The 15,508-nt window shown below is 33.9% G+C and overlaps 2 protein-coding genes across 4 annotated transcripts; both read left to right on the top strand.

The window, feature by feature from the left end:
* Positions 1 to 299: 299 nt before the first annotated feature.
* LOC126717865 (uncharacterized protein At2g02148) lies at positions 300 to 7,348 on the top strand. 3 transcript variants are annotated; one of them, XM_050419796.1, is made up of 10 exons: positions 300 to 438; positions 688 to 935; positions 1,459 to 1,582; positions 1,688 to 2,029; positions 2,113 to 2,275; positions 2,386 to 2,509; positions 2,912 to 2,977; positions 4,580 to 4,840; positions 6,745 to 6,833; positions 7,115 to 7,348. In XM_050419796.1, exons 2-10 carry the CDS (start codon positions 750 to 752, stop codon positions 7,158 to 7,160), a joined length of 1,401 nt encoding a protein of 466 aa, XP_050275753.1. In that variant the 5' UTR covers positions 300 to 438; positions 688 to 749; the 3' UTR covers positions 7,161 to 7,348. The 3 variants fall into 3 exon arrangements, with proteins under 3 accessions (XP_050275753.1, XP_050275755.1, XP_050275754.1); XM_050419797.1 differs by lacking the exon at positions 300 to 438 and adding an exon at positions 449 to 549; XM_050419798.1 differs by lacking the exon at positions 7,115 to 7,348 and having other exon boundaries at positions 6,745 to 7,082.
* A 4,133-nt stretch (positions 7,349 to 11,481) lies between these two features.
* On the top strand, positions 11,482 to 12,905 carry LOC126717864 (protein SLOW GREEN 1, chloroplastic). Its single transcript, XM_050419795.1, has one exon. It carries the CDS (start codon positions 11,531 to 11,533, stop codon positions 12,668 to 12,670), a length of 1,140 nt encoding a protein of 379 aa, XP_050275752.1. The 5' UTR covers positions 11,482 to 11,530; the 3' UTR covers positions 12,671 to 12,905.
* The last annotated feature ends 2,603 nt before the right edge of the window (positions 12,906 to 15,508 follow it).

Raw genomic sequence — 15,508 nt, 5'->3', positions numbered from 1 at the left:
TGGATTGCACTGAGATTGGCATTTACGTTTTAAGTCCTTTTTTTTTTTTTTTTTTTTTTTTTTTTTTTTTTTTTCGCGTGAACAGTAAAATCATGTGATTTTACTGTGCAGGAAAAAACACTGTTCACGCATTGTTTATGCACTGTTCACGTACTGTTCATGGGTCCTACAATATTATTCACACGTTTAAAAATTATTTTATTACAATATTTTCAATTTCAATAAAAATAAGTTCAATTCAAGCAGACTTATAGAAACAATTGAGCCAAGGGAGAAGCGAGGTAAAAGGACTAAAATACTAGTAAGTAATAGTGGCAGTAAGTAGTAAGTAAGTAAATAGTAGAGTAGTATTGAAGCCTACTGGTTTGGGAGGTGGTGTGGAGATCGGAATTAGGCTTGGAAAACCGCTTTTGTTTTCTAATTCCAAAAAACCCTCAGGTACGGTCTTTCTCTCTCTACCTCTCCTGACCTGACCCTCAACCTCAGGCTTGGATTCACTCTCTCTCTCTCTCTCTCTCAGTCTGTATAGCCGTTGAAGTAGTAGTAGTAGTAGTCTACTAGTCTCTTCCTGTTCCCATATTTTTTATTTTTCTGTTTTTTGTTTTTTCAAAACAAAAGCAAAACAACTTCAATAATCTTCTTCTTCATGTGTGTTCCACTAATAGTCTCTCTTTCTCTGCTTCACAGTTCACAGACACAGAAGAAGAAGAAGAAGAGGATAGTTGGGTATTGTAATGATAGAGAGATAAATGGGGAGTAGGGTTCCAGTACAGCAGCAGTACAATCTGAGATCTGCCAATTCCTTCATTGGAAGCCCTTTACATGATCTCAACACCGTCGACGCTCGCCCCACCGACATCGATTCCATTAGCGATGTCGATCGCGACGCCGTCACCGACGATGATGACTCCTTGGACCACCACTCCAATGCCGTTGTCAGTACTCTACTTTCTCCCTCTTCTTCTTCTTCAATTCCCCTTTTCTTAAAGTATAGGAAAGGAGTGACTGAACTTACTTTACTGTTTTTCAAGCTTAAAAGGGCTTGTTCTATTTATTATTAGATTAAAAATGAAGAAGGGGGTATTAATTAGACGAGTTAGCTCAACTGGCAAAGTTTCCTATCTACCGGGCAAACAAATTAGTATCTTGACTCGATGGGCGGGCTGGACAGATGTACACTCTATACTCGCAATGTCTATAATTTCATTATTTTTTAATGATGTCCACCTTTAAAATGTGAAATGTTGTGATGTGTACGGATAATATACCATAAAGAGTGTGTGATAATCAATTTCCTATTAAATCCTATTATATTTATTATAAAAGAAAGAAAAAAAAAGTAAGATGAATGTATTGGCTAATGAGAATTTTTCATGGGATTTGTATCTATAAGCTCTATGCTATACCTATATGCAAATTAATTAATTAAATTCTATGTTGATATCATATTTGTTATAGGACTGTATGCATGAATCCTATAGGAACTCTTTGCCGCTCCATGGTGTAGGAGTTGATGATGATCGCTCTAGCCTTGACAACAATGGGTCTTCAAGGTCTCCCTATGATATCCTAACAATAGAAGGTATAATGATTGATTTCATTTTTTTTTTTTTTTTTAAAACTTGAATTTTTATGTGCTCTCTGTTCCCTTAAATTGGATGATGCCTGATTAGAATTTTTGAACCAGATGTTTCGCCTATTGAATCAGCAAGGTCAAGATTTCTACAAATTATTGTGGATCATTTTATTCTTGATCATGTCACTGAGGTGCCTGATTCTGAGGCTGACTATACTGGGCAGTCTGGCCAAGATAAACTAAATAAGAGGAAGACGAGAGAGGTCCAGTATGAAGGTGACCCGAGGTTTGCCTTACCCTTGATGTACGTGGCAAATATGTACGAAACTCTAGTTACTGATGTGAATAGCAGGCTTGTTTCATTGAATGGTATTCGTGACAAGACAATTGGAGTAGCGCTTGAGGCAGCTGGTGGTTTGTATAGAAGGCTGGCTAAGAAATTTCCTAAAAAAGGTATTGCATTTTCCTTCTTTAGGATGACTTTATTGTGATTTATTGCTATTTAAGTTCCTGTATCTTTATGCTTTTGTCTGCAGGACCATGTACGTTCAAAAGAAGAGAATTGGCAACTTCTCTTGAAACTAGGACTAGATTTCCAGAATTAGTTATACAAGAAGAGAAGCGAGTTCGTTTTGTCGTTGTCAATGGTCTGGATATTGTTGAAAAACCAAATAGCATGCCTATTGATGATGCTGAGTGGTAAGTTATACGTTTATTTATTATGTTGAGAAGGGGTGCATTTCCACTTCACTCTGTGGTATGCCTTTAAATCTCTCTCTCTCTTTTTTTTTTTTGGCTCTTGAGTGCAGGTTCAAACGGTTGACTGGTCGAAGTGAAGTAGCTGTCTCTCCTCGAGACTATAAGTTTTACTCTCCAAGACACAAGTACAGACGTGTTGCGTCAAACTCCATGTCTAATATCCCTGGTTTGCCTGTAAGTTTGATATGCCTCCATTTATCAATCTACTAGGTCATCTAGATGTCTGTAGGAAATTATAAGGCTTAATTGCTTTCTAGAAAGAATTTGAAGGTCCTTAATAAGGAAAATAGGATGAAAGTAAGAAAGAAAGAAAGGAAGGACGAAAGGTAAGAATTCACCCTCTAGATAGGACCACCAATTGATGATCAGATTATTACTATTATTATTTTTTTCCACAGTCTGTTTTATTTCAACTTTTTGTTGTCTCCATAACAACGATAAATTTGTTCATTGATTATGTAAAGAAAATATTGGGAAATGTGACTGCAGTGGCATGTAACACATCCTGATCGCTGTGCCACATTGAGTAAATTTAAGGTGGTGTTAACCTTTTTTCTTTCTGATGTGCTTTTTCAGACATTTCCTGTTTCGGATAATTCTTCTTCATTGGCTACTGCTCAAGGTTTCCGCTCTGTAACTGATGTAAGAGTTACTTTCTTGCTCAAGTTTATGCAATAAATATCTATTTCCTAATGGGGTAATATATGGTTGCATTTTATAAATAGCCACATCTGCATCTACATGGGAGTTGGCTAACATTCAGAATCCAGCTATACCTAATTTTAAAAATATTTATTACTAGGTCATATGTGTCGAGGCTTTGTGATCTTTTCTTAGCAAAAAGATATTATTAAATTGGCCTTGCTTGTTTTCCACATCCTATTCCGGTTTGCATTTGGTGCAAGTCAGGTGTCTAGATGTCTCTATTAAGCTTATTAGCTAAGGTTATGGTCAATATTGTAGCAAGATTGACCATATAGAAAATGAAATTGACTTTAGAAAATTAAATAAAATTTTAATAACCTAATTAGTTAATAAGACCTAAAATAAATCTGAATTGACCAATTGTAAAATTACAGTTGACTTCTAAAACTGAATTAAAAGAAAATTATTTTCACTCTCCCATCATCATTCACTAGTCCTGAAATGTTGCTACAAATCATTTTTGCCATGATTTGGAGTTTGCTTGGGTTATGCCAAAGGCAGTGGCTCGGATGCTAAGCTATTGGGAAGGAAGATTTCCTCATCATAGAGGTTTTAAAGCTTGAAATGCGGCACCACTGTGTGTTTTGTGGAAAGTCTGTGGTGAACAGAACAGTGTAACTTTAGATGGTGTTGCAGATCTAATCATCCACATCAAGAAAAGATTTTAAGACTTTTGTATGCGTAGATGGTTGTTTTAGGAAATATTCCTTCTTGTACTGTCTTAGAATTCCTAGACATTCTAAGCCTTTCTAGTTGTAAATGATTGTTTTTGGCCCATGTTTTAAATGCAGTCTGGGCTTTGGGCCTTTTAGGGTTCCATTTAAAAGCTCAATGCTGCCCTTCCTTTCTTAAACCATTCTAGTCCATACCTTTTCATTTTATTCTCTTAAGACTTATCTTGGCTGTCTTAGGGCAGGACTTGTTTACAGAAATTATAATTTGGCTGCCAACACAACTAAAAATGGAATTTCAGGTACTTAATCTGTAGATATTTCAGTTTGCACGATATGTACTGGACCCTACAAAATCCATTATAGAAATGGTAGGAAAAAAAATTGTCCTAGAGTTAGGCTAATGATAGTAATTGCTTCACATCAATTTTCATTGAGCTTGGCTCACGGGCTGGGGGACCTGACAGGAGGTGTGATCCCCTGGAATTATAATCTGTCAAGGTTTATGATTATGGGCTCATCCTAGCATCCTCCTCGAGTTGATGCCAAACTTTGGAGACTGACATGAACCTGAGCTGAGAGGATTATTTGAGGGATGTAGTCATGCATTGCCATAGCCAAAGAGAATTGTGATTCTGAAGAACTTATATATGTACATGCATCATGCAGAAATTAACTAAACTAATTCTTAGTCCCAGCTACTTTTTATTGTTTTTATTTAGATTATTTGTGCTCTCACATTGCCATGGTTATGTTTGAGGTGTATGCTTGCGTTTTCTTGCATTTTACAGCATTTATTATAATACAAGGACATGTTCATTCATTTTTTAATAATCTCTTTTCTCTCTTTTTTTTCACCTTTTTGCAGCCACAAAATCAGCAGCAGACTGTTTGCAAACATCCTATGCAACCACTTTCACATCAGCCCCAATTTCACCCAATTCACCAGAATCATCATCAACCCATGCAACAAAGTCCACATGCATCCCATTTTGCTCACAGTCATCAATGTGTTCCACCTTCACACTTAACTGAAATTTCTCATTGTCATCAACCAACCATATCACAACAGATGGCATGCTTACAACCCCTCACAGGTGGCCATGCTGGAGGGCGCTTGCATGTACTGGTGAGGATTATCAAATTGACATGCTTTTCATCTAATATAAATAATTAGAGCACTTAGTTAAATTTAATTAACATTTTTATTTGGTATGTGTTATCATAAATTGGGCTTAATGAGCATGTATGTTACAATTAGACTTGTGTACTTGGTGAATATCAAATCTGTGTCCTTGGATGCTGCTTTGTATGCTTCAGTTATTTTTTTCTTCTTCTTTTTGGATAAGTTGTATACTTCAATATAGTTATGAAAGAATACACACAATATTTGACACTGCTTGGCTCTAATGCAAGCTGGTTGGTTCTTGTCAATTTCTTCACAAATATGTTTTCTGTTAACTGTGCCTATTTTATAATTGCTAAGTGATAAAGTGATCTTGATACTGTCTTGGTAATCTCTTCATGATATCTGTATTCTGTCATAGGATGCTGCTCTGCATACTCATCTAGGCCTGAAAAAGGAATAAGAAGAAAGTATTTGACACTGCTTGATTCTTTAATGAAAATTTGTTGGTTCTTGTGATTTATTATGACCAAGATTTTGTGTGTTAGCTACATCATCAATTTTTTGCCAGTAAGTACTAACCTTGAATGGCACTTCCACTTCTCTCAAGTCTGGGTGGAGGGTGAGGTTGTGGGTTCAAAATTGACTAGTTGCATGTGTAACTTACCAACCAAATAATTTAGATAATTTCTAAGTGATAAAGTGATCCTGATACTGCTGGCAACCAACGTTACAGTATTCTGTAAATTTTAGCAATTTAAGGCTCCATTTTATTCTTAAATAGGATGAGAGGAAAGACAAGCTTCTACCTGTAGATGGCAAAGATGGCTTTCTGTCTGTAGTAATCGTAGCCAATCTCTTCTTATTCTTTTGTCAAGAGTCTTGTAGCTCAATGACATTGCTTGGTTTTTTTTTATAAGGAGAACCAAGGTTCAAATTCCTCCTTCTCTACTTGTAACAATTGAATTATCAAAAACATTTCTTCTCATTCTTTGTCCATCCAAAAACCAAATTCGGAGTAAATTAAATGTCAACACCTTTATTAAATATATAAATCTGGGTTTATGTGTATTTGTATGTATGTTTTGTCTTTTCTCTTAATGGCAAAGTAACCATATGAAGGGATATTTTAATAGATGTCTCTGTTGCCTTTTTTGTCAAGTAAAACGTTTTACTTAATTTTATCAGACTGTTTCATTCACATGTTTGTGCTCATATGAGATGTACAAGTGTACTAGCTGTAGTGCCAATTTATTATTTTACCTTGTTTTTTTGCTTAGAGATTGAGTGAACAATAGCCAGTATGTGGTTTCAATACCTGAATTCTGGAGCTGATTTTAGTCCTTGTAACGTAATTTATTTTCATTAGAATAATAATCCATTGCCTCTGGAGTGCGTTTGATTAGAACGTTTATGTATACTTGTGCTCAAACTATGCATGACTTCTGGTTCATTCCTCTAAATAGTTTATTGTCCTTGGGTCTTTATTGATGTTTTTTATTCTTTCTAAAATTTTCAATTTGTTTGTGGTGCTACTTTTTTGTTTTGTAATGAGACTCCATTTAAAACTCTCTATTTGTGCATTCAAATGCTATGGATAACAAATTTTTTTAATGGGACTCTAGGGCACAACAAAATCTTTCACACCACCTTTGTTTTGAGTTGTGGTGGGTCCTAATATAATTTTTTTTGATATATATATTATTTTATTTTGACCTATGATGGGCTGACACCTCAGCTTGTGAAAATGTTGTAAGATTTTGCTTTGGTCGTAGAACTTTTTTGATGACTAACTATGGATAACAAAGTGGAATAAGTTCCTTACCTCTATTAATAATCTTTTTCTTTCTAACCTTCTATCTATCATCTATGCTTTCTACTGACCTTTAAGATTGGTTACATTTCAGCCATCCAACCTTGCAAAGTTTTGTGACGAGTGTGGGGCCCCATACCTGAGAGAAACTTCTAAGTTCTGCTCAGAATGCGGTGTAAAAAGGTTAGGAACATGATATGGTTTCTACATTTTTTTCTCTAACTCTGTTCAGATTTTTTTTTTGGTTATAGGTAATATCAACTTTGTATTAATACAAGAACAGATATACAAAGGGGATAAAAGAAGTATATCAACTGTACACCCTTAAGTCCCCCTAAGTTTACAATTTTTTTTTTTAATAAATGTACATGTATATATATATATTTGATGTAGAAGTCTGAAGTATGAATTAGTTTTGGTTTACAGCAAAAATAGTGTTTAGCCATTATTACTCTTTTGCGTAGAGAACTAGAGATGATGGTTATAACCCCTAGGGGTTGGCTCAAGTGATCAAGGCCTTGGTCTTGGTGGTGTACTCTCTCCAAGTCTAAGGTTCGAATAATCCCCTTGGGTGCAAACAATTTCTAGGGCCATGTCCCATTGGCGAAGCCAGTGACTTGTTCCATGTGATGTGGGCGCGTTACATTGGTCTGGGGTTTAATTGGATTTAAAATAATAAAAAAAAAACAAAAAAAAAACGATGCTTTGCACGGTCTCTGAGGTTCCTAGTCATAAAAAAACTAGAGATGATGGTTATAATGAGCTTATTAGTACATATTGTAACAAATGATCACCAGTGTTAGTGTAAATTTTATTGTTAAAAGTTTTGTTTTGTTCTTTTTTTATAATGTGGCATCTAAGACTTCCATACACTATTTTGCACCAATGCATTCGTTTTTACATATACAATTTGTTTACATATACAATTTGAATTCGAATTGATCCGATATCTTGCAATATTCGTTATTCCATTTGTCATGAGAATATGATAAAACTGAGATAAGTTAGTATGCTTTTTTTACCCCACAGCTTCTCTTGTTATATCTTTCTTTCAAACCCGATGAACACATTTATAGTTTTTATTTTTGTCAATATTTTGGTAAGAGTTATCCGCCTAATTGACATTGGTAAGTTTTATCTATTTGTCATAATTTTTTTCTTTTTAACTTTTTAGTTAATCTGTTTATTTAATCTTATTTTTTATAGGTTCAATGACTATACTTAAACTAATTTTCAATAACTATATTAAAAAGCTTATTTAAATATGCACTAAGTTTAAGTCACTTGGTCAAGAGCCTTGTAGTTCAATTGGTTGGTATCTTCTAATGTTTTTAATAAATTCATCTAGGGTTTAAATCACTCATCTCTCGTTGTACTATTGAATTTTTCTATATATATATATATAAAAAGGTTCGAGTCCCCACATTAGGGGTACTACCGGTCCAAAAATAAAGGAGAAGGAAGAAAGGAAAAGGAAAAAAGAAAGAAAGAGTTGAGCTTCACTCTTTCAAAACCTTGGTAAGATAATGGAGTAGGGGACGGACTTGCCAAGAAAATTTGAAGAATATAGCCACTGTCCCATTTTTTTTATCATATAAATAATATATATAAGATTTATTTTTTTGCAAATTAGTACACCTAGCTAGTGGCGGCTAGTGGCGGGACCAAGATTTTATCTTAAGAGGGGGCAAAATTTATAACTAATATATGTCTCCATACACTCATGGACATATGTAGATAGAAACACATATTGTGTATATGCACACAAACACACATTATATATATATATATATATATATATATTGTATATTGTTGTGCTGTAATTTTTTTTTTATATTCAAAATTCTATTTATAATACCCATGTAATGATTTTTCATAAATCAATAAACCTAAAATACAGTTTATTTTAGTTTTTAACTTTTTATTAAACTCATAAATGATTAAATTATAACAATTTTAAACCATATAATAACTAATTCAACAACTAAAATTTTAAAGTTTGACTTGAAAACAATATCATATTATGGAATTGTTAAATAGTTGTTTCCATATTTTATAATACCCATGTAATGATTTTTCATAAATCAATAAACCTAAAATACAGTTTATGTTGGTTTTTAACTTTTTATTAAACTCATAAATGATTAAATTATAACAATTTTAAACCATATAATAACTAATTCAGCAACTAAAATTTTAAAGTTTGACTTGAAAACAATATCATATTATGGAATTGTTAGATAGTTGTTTCCATATTTTATTACTTATACACTTATTTTATGAAAAATTATTTAGAGTATTACATAAATAATTTGAACTTTTATACTTTTGAAATGAAATGGGTTTCTTTATTTTATTTTATTTATCATTGATTTTCTTTTATAAGTTTGACTTAAAAAAAAACAGAGATATATCGACAAAATACATAAAAATTATAAAAGAAAAATAGAATAAAAAGGAAGAAGTGAATGATATATGGATATCAGGCTCGAATAGGAAATTGCGGTTATAGTGGCATGTTCCAGGGGGTAAGTGAATGGAACATGGAATGCGACCTTTTTCTTCTTCTTCTTCTTCTTTTTATTTATTTATTTATTTTTTTTTTTTTAATGCTTTTCTGTCTGTTATGAAATGCAAGCAAGCAATTTTTATATTCTTTTTCATTTTTGGTAAACAATTTTTATACTCTTTTTTCATCAAGCACTGAATTACGTGTAATACAATTTGCTACCTTGTTGACCATTTTATATTCACTAGTAATAGGTGTTGCAAACTTTTTAAAAAAAAATTTGTGTGTGTTTTAATTAGTAGTATTATTATTGTAATGCAAGAAAACTCGTAAATATTATTATTTTAAATATCGGGTAGAAGTAACAAATTAACAAAAAAATAATCATAATCAAGGAAAAACAATTTTTGTTTTTTCTTCCAATCGTTGCTAATCAATAGAAATTATTTGTGAAAAAATGAATAAAATTTTATTTATATTATTTTATTGAAACTTATTACGTACAAGGTCCACAAAATCTTTCAATATATTAAAATTATTTATATAACACTCGTAGAGATTATTATATAAAATTTGATAATATACTTTTATATACACAATTGGACAAAAGTTATATGAAATAACAAAACTGAATATCACCTGCTAATTGATTCTCCCAAAAAAAAAAAAAAAAAAACCGCACTAATCAAAACACCAAAAGAAAAAAAATATTCGCATTAACATCAAAATAATAACAATTTTTAAACAATAAAAATATGTAAATCAATCTTTCTCCTCAAGTATCGTTCAATCTTGAATTCCACATACAAAGAGCAATTTGTAAAATGAAAAGTATTGAAACAAATGAAAGAATAGAGGTTAGAAATTAATAGAAAAATATGTGTGTGCGCGTGCACACAAGAGAGAGAATAAATGTTAGATATTAATAGAAAAATGTGTGTGCATGAGAGAGAGAGAGAGAGAGAGAGAGAGAGAGAGAGAGAGGTACCTCTAATAGTGGAATGTTAAGGTTGGAACTTGATAGTTATGGTTTCTCTAGCTAAATTCGAGGCCAGTTGGTCCTCCAAAGAGAAATAGAGAAGAACTGGAAGGAAACAGAGAGAAGTGCAAATTGAGCGACAATCTTATTATATTCCATTCTTTACAACTCTCTTACCTTTATACAATTGCCTAATACTTTGCCTCCCAACCTGTGGTTGTTACACAGAGCTAATCCTAATTTCCTAACTAACTCCTAACTAACTCACTTGCCACCCTGTCATAACCACCTTGCCACTTGTCTCACTACCTTGCATACAACAATCTCAACACCAACACTATACAATATCAATATTGAACTACTAATACAATTACATTACAATCATACCACAATTATCCCTAACATGGAGAGCAAAAAATAAAAAATGCAATGGTGAAAAAAATTTCTTATCGAATTTTATAAGCTTGTTGGTTATAATAAGAGGAACAAAGAGATAACATATTTATATATAAAAATATGGAGAGAGAAGAAAAAGAAACATATCCACTAATAAAGAGGAAATGAGGAAGGTCAAAGGTTGGGAAAGGTGAATATTTAAGCAATAAAATTTTCCCATACCATACAGTAAATGAGACACATTATGAGGTTTCAAATATTTATGATGTGTACAAATCATTATTTGCCATATGGCATTGTATGTTTGCATCACTTTTAAAGATTATATCTATCATTGATATATATATATATATATGTATATTCGCAAAAGAATATGTGTCTTTATTTTGTGCATCCACCAATTGCGAGATCCAATTTTTATAATATATTATAAATACTACGTTAATTTGTTATTATTTTGGGCAGTCGGGCAATTGCCCCCTCTCCCCGGAGTGCCATTTGGTCCCTTTTGTATTTAGCCATCCTACTGAGATGACTTTAGGAAAGAACTTTATCGAATCTCATATTATAATAAATGATTCCCTTTTTTCTACCCAAAAAAAAAAACTTGGTAAGAAATTTAATTTAGGACACTTTGGTCCGTTGGACGGTTGGAGCAGCAGTCCAACACCACCAACTTATCTCGTTTTTGTTTGGTAGGATTAGAAGGGATAAAAAAATGGTGAGGTCAAAAATAAGAAAAAAGAAGAGGTTGGAATTTTCTATTTTAAAAGTATTCAAGATGGACATATTTTTATTATTATTATTATTATATATAATAAAAATAAAAAATTGAGTGCAAGATGGACAGATCAATGAAAAAAATTACAAAATTTTTGTAATAATAACATTAGTAAAGAATTATATAGGGAGGGGAAGACTAGAGAGAGCATCTTGATCGGCATTTGGCATCTCCCATTTTATGTGTCCTTTTTGACCCCCCAGTGGAGTGAGTTCATGACTCTACCAAACCTATTTCTTAGTTTCCATCATCCTCTTTTTAAGTCCTTACCCAACAACAACAACAACAACAACAACCACCTCCATAAACCCTCCCTTTCTCCCAAACTCCAAACATTGTTGAATCCTCAACCTCAACCTCAACCTCAACCTCAAACCATGAGCTTCACTTTAGCAACATCCTCATCCTCATCATCTCTCAATCACAATCACCTCTCCTCCACTTCAAACCCACCCTTACCTTCTTCCTCTCTCCGTTTCCCCACTCTCACCAATCCCCAAAATCGCCTCACAATCATCTCAAATGCCACCAACCAAAAAAACGCACACCCCATTATTCAAACACTCACCCACTACACAAAAGCGGCAATTCTCATAGGTGCCACTGCCTCTATGATCGGAAACCTCTCTATTCTTCCGGCGAAAGCTGAACCTCCCACCACCATCACCGAACAAAACCCAGTTCTTGAAGAAGACCAAGAACAAGAACAAGCCCAAAAACAGCCGCTATCCGAGCTTCTCGACTCCAATTCTGAAGCGGTTGAGGCCTTAAAATCGCTTTTACAACAGAAGCTCGAGAATGGCGAGGACGAGGAGGGTCTTAAGGTCTTAAGACGCCTGGTATCCGCGCAGCCCAATGTGACTGAGTGGAAGTTCCTTATGGCCAGGTTGTTAAGCGAAATGGGAGACACCGAGAATGCACGCAAGGTGTTCGAAGAAATTCTCGACTCTAACCCGTTGAGTTTCGAGGCGTTGTTCGAGAATGCGTTGCTGATGGACCGGTGCGGGGAAGGCGAGGCGGTGATTACGCGGTTGGAAGAGGCGTTGAGGATTGCGGAGGAGGGAAGCAAGGCGAAGGAGGCCCGGGACGTGCGGTTGATAATGGCTCAGATACAGTTTTTGCAGAAGAATGTGGAGGAGGCTCTGAAGAGTTATCAGGAATTGATTAAGGAAGACCCAAATGACTTTAGGCCCTATTTTTGTCAGGGGATGATTTATAGCTTGCTAGATAAGAATGCAGAGGCCAAAGAGCTGTTTGCTAAGTACAGGCAACTTTCTCCTAAGAAGTTTGAAGTGGAGGGCTACTTGAGGACCCCATTGTCTAGGATGAAGCTGTTTGGGTCTGACCAGAATTGAGTTTGGGTTGTTCAACTTCAATATGCTGGAATAAGGTAGGTGAAGGCAGTGTGGGTTTTTGCTGATCGGGTAATCCTATGGCCTATGCCTATGTCAAATTTTGATAGTTACTTTACTTTTTTATATTTTGGTTTGTTACAAGTTAATCATGAATTCTAAGTCTCAAAGAGGATGATTAGAGAAACAAGGAAATAATATTTTAACTTAGTGGAAATAAAGATAGATTTTCTTGTTATCTGTAGTTTTTATTTTTTTTAATTGGTCCTTGAAGATTGATCTCAAATATTATTTTTGGAGTGTTAAAAAAATTTAGATTTAAATACACTAGTATTGGTCTTTAAAGTTTAACCCATAAGTGAAATTGAGACGTCATCACTCTGTAAAGATTGAAAACGATCACTCTAAGCTTGTAAAGAACTAAAATCAATCATTTTAAGTTCTTTAGAGACCAAACGCAAAGACTTCAAGTTTGTTAAGGGCTAAAAGAAATCAATTAATTCTATCAAAAAAGAAAAAGAAAAAGAAATCAATTAAATTTCATGGACTAGAATCGCTCATGTGCTAAAGTTTGGGGACTATTAATGGCCCCCCAGAGAATCTGGAATTAGAGAGAAGATAATGTTTCTTGGCAGTATTCAAATGGAGAATAATGTAGAGAGAGTCTCTGGTTAGCTAGTCTCCCATGTTTGTATTTAACCTTAAATGAAAAACATTAAGAGAGATGGGCGTCTTAATTTTAGGCATTTTCAAATTGTAGGTTCTCCCACTTGACTTCTCCCACTTAAGTGTTAACTCCCTCATCAGATAATATTTTACTTAAATTCAAATACATATGACCCATGTAGACACTTTGCCTATTTAAGTGATAACAAGGAAATGAAATTTTAACTTCGTAGAAATAAAGATAAATTATCTTGTTATCTGTAGTTTTTATTTATTTAATTGGTCCTTGAAGATTGGTCTCAAATATTATTTTTGAAGTGTTAAAATATTTATATTTAAATACACTATTGGTCATTAAAGTTTAACCCATAAGCAAAATTGAGACGTAATCATTCTATAAAGATTGAAAACGATCACTTAAATTTTTATTTTTTATTTTTAATAAGAACTAAAACCAACCTCTTTAAGTTCTTTAGGGACTAAAAGTGATCGTTTTTAAGTTTGTCATGGACTAAAAGTAATCGATTTAAATTTCAGAAGCTTGTCTTGCCTATACACTACAACCTTCGAACTACAAGCCCCACAAACGAAACCTTTTCGTCAATAAGAGGCTACTAGAATCTCTCAATGATATCCACCTTCCTCCAAGATCTTGGGTACTAATAATAATGGTCTCCATGAGAATTTGGAACCAGACAGAAGATAATGTTTCTTTCAGTATTCAAATGGTGAATAATGTAGATAGAGTCTCTATATAGTCCCATGATTGTGAATTTGTAATTAATGTTAAATGAAAAACTTGATGAGAGATGGGCATCTTAATTTTAGGCATTTTCAAATAGTAGGTTATTCCACTTCTCCCACTTAAGTGATAACTCCCTCATCAGATCATGTTTTACTTAAAAGTGAAATACATGTTGACCCATGTAGATTCTTTGCCCATTTAAGCGATAACAAGGTTTTTCCTGACTCATGACCCATGGACTGTCTACAAGGATCGTGAACCGGGGCAAAACCTTGTTAGAGAGTACTCTCCCAATGCATCTAGCATTGCAGTTAGCTTCACAAACCGTTGAAGTTCAATTGTGGAACTGGGTTATGCAGATGAGCTACTTAGGGTTAATGGCTAGTGCATTAGATTTGTTAGGAGAGTTGTTTGTTAATCAAGTTGTTAAGTGAGTTCTCTCTAATTTATGGTAAACACCATTGTATAAGTACTTGTATACTGACTAATTATGTAGTGTGCATGGTTCAGTTTCTTTTTCAGATTCATTCTCTACTTCCTCTCTTCTCCCTCTCTCTCTTGGTCTTGTTTCACAGATATTAAGTCCATGCCTTTCATATTCTAGTATGGTATTAGAGCCCCATTAAGATCCAGGTTTCCTCGTCTACCTCTTCTGCTACAACAAATCCAAATTCTTCCACATATGTTTTCACAACAAACACCTATGTTTTTGTTATCAAACATATCAAATTTAGTGTTCTTCTAACTATTCTAAGGTTGATAATGTGGAATTGGTAAGAACTACGATAGTGGTTACTTCAAGGGAACTTGGCCTCCTAAGATAGAAAGAGATGAGAGTGAGAGAAGGAATCAAGAACAACTAGAATTATCATTTCAGTCGTACCATCCTCTTGTACAATTGTCCCTCTTATACACTCTTCTAAACACAGCTGGCCAACACAGTTAGTTATTCCAACCGATTCTACCCACTAACTCTTCCACCTGTACAACACTCTTGATACAACTCACATGTACACAGTTACAATTATACAGACTAACTCTCAATTAAGGCCCTAACATTTAGTTTATGTTAAACTAACTTTTCACAAAAAAAAAAAAAAAAAAAGGATAAAAGTTTCTGTTAAACTAGATCAAAGCAATTACGTACGTGGAAAGATCAAATTACATCTATTCCCAAAGTTTACTCACTATTAAGCTTTGTTGAGAGCTTGCAACTATGTCCTAGTCAGTTTCTTCAAGACGAGAATGGTAGTGTTAAAGCACATGAAAGTTCATTGTATTATTGCCCAGGACCAAGCCAAAGCTTCATGTTAGCCATGTCCTAATCAGTTTTTAACACTTATGAATTCGACATTGTCAGCTCCGAAACCCTCTCTTGCAGTCGGACAGAGCACTGCACATGGTGTTTGGGAGGTGGTAGAAAGACAATA

This window comes from Quercus robur, chromosome 3 (genome assembly GCF_932294415.1).
Source record: "Quercus robur chromosome 3, dhQueRobu3.1, whole genome shotgun sequence".
Taxonomy (NCBI): domain Eukaryota; kingdom Viridiplantae; phylum Streptophyta; class Magnoliopsida; order Fagales; family Fagaceae; genus Quercus; species Quercus robur.
This window is presented reverse-complemented; position numbering and strand designations above follow the sequence as displayed.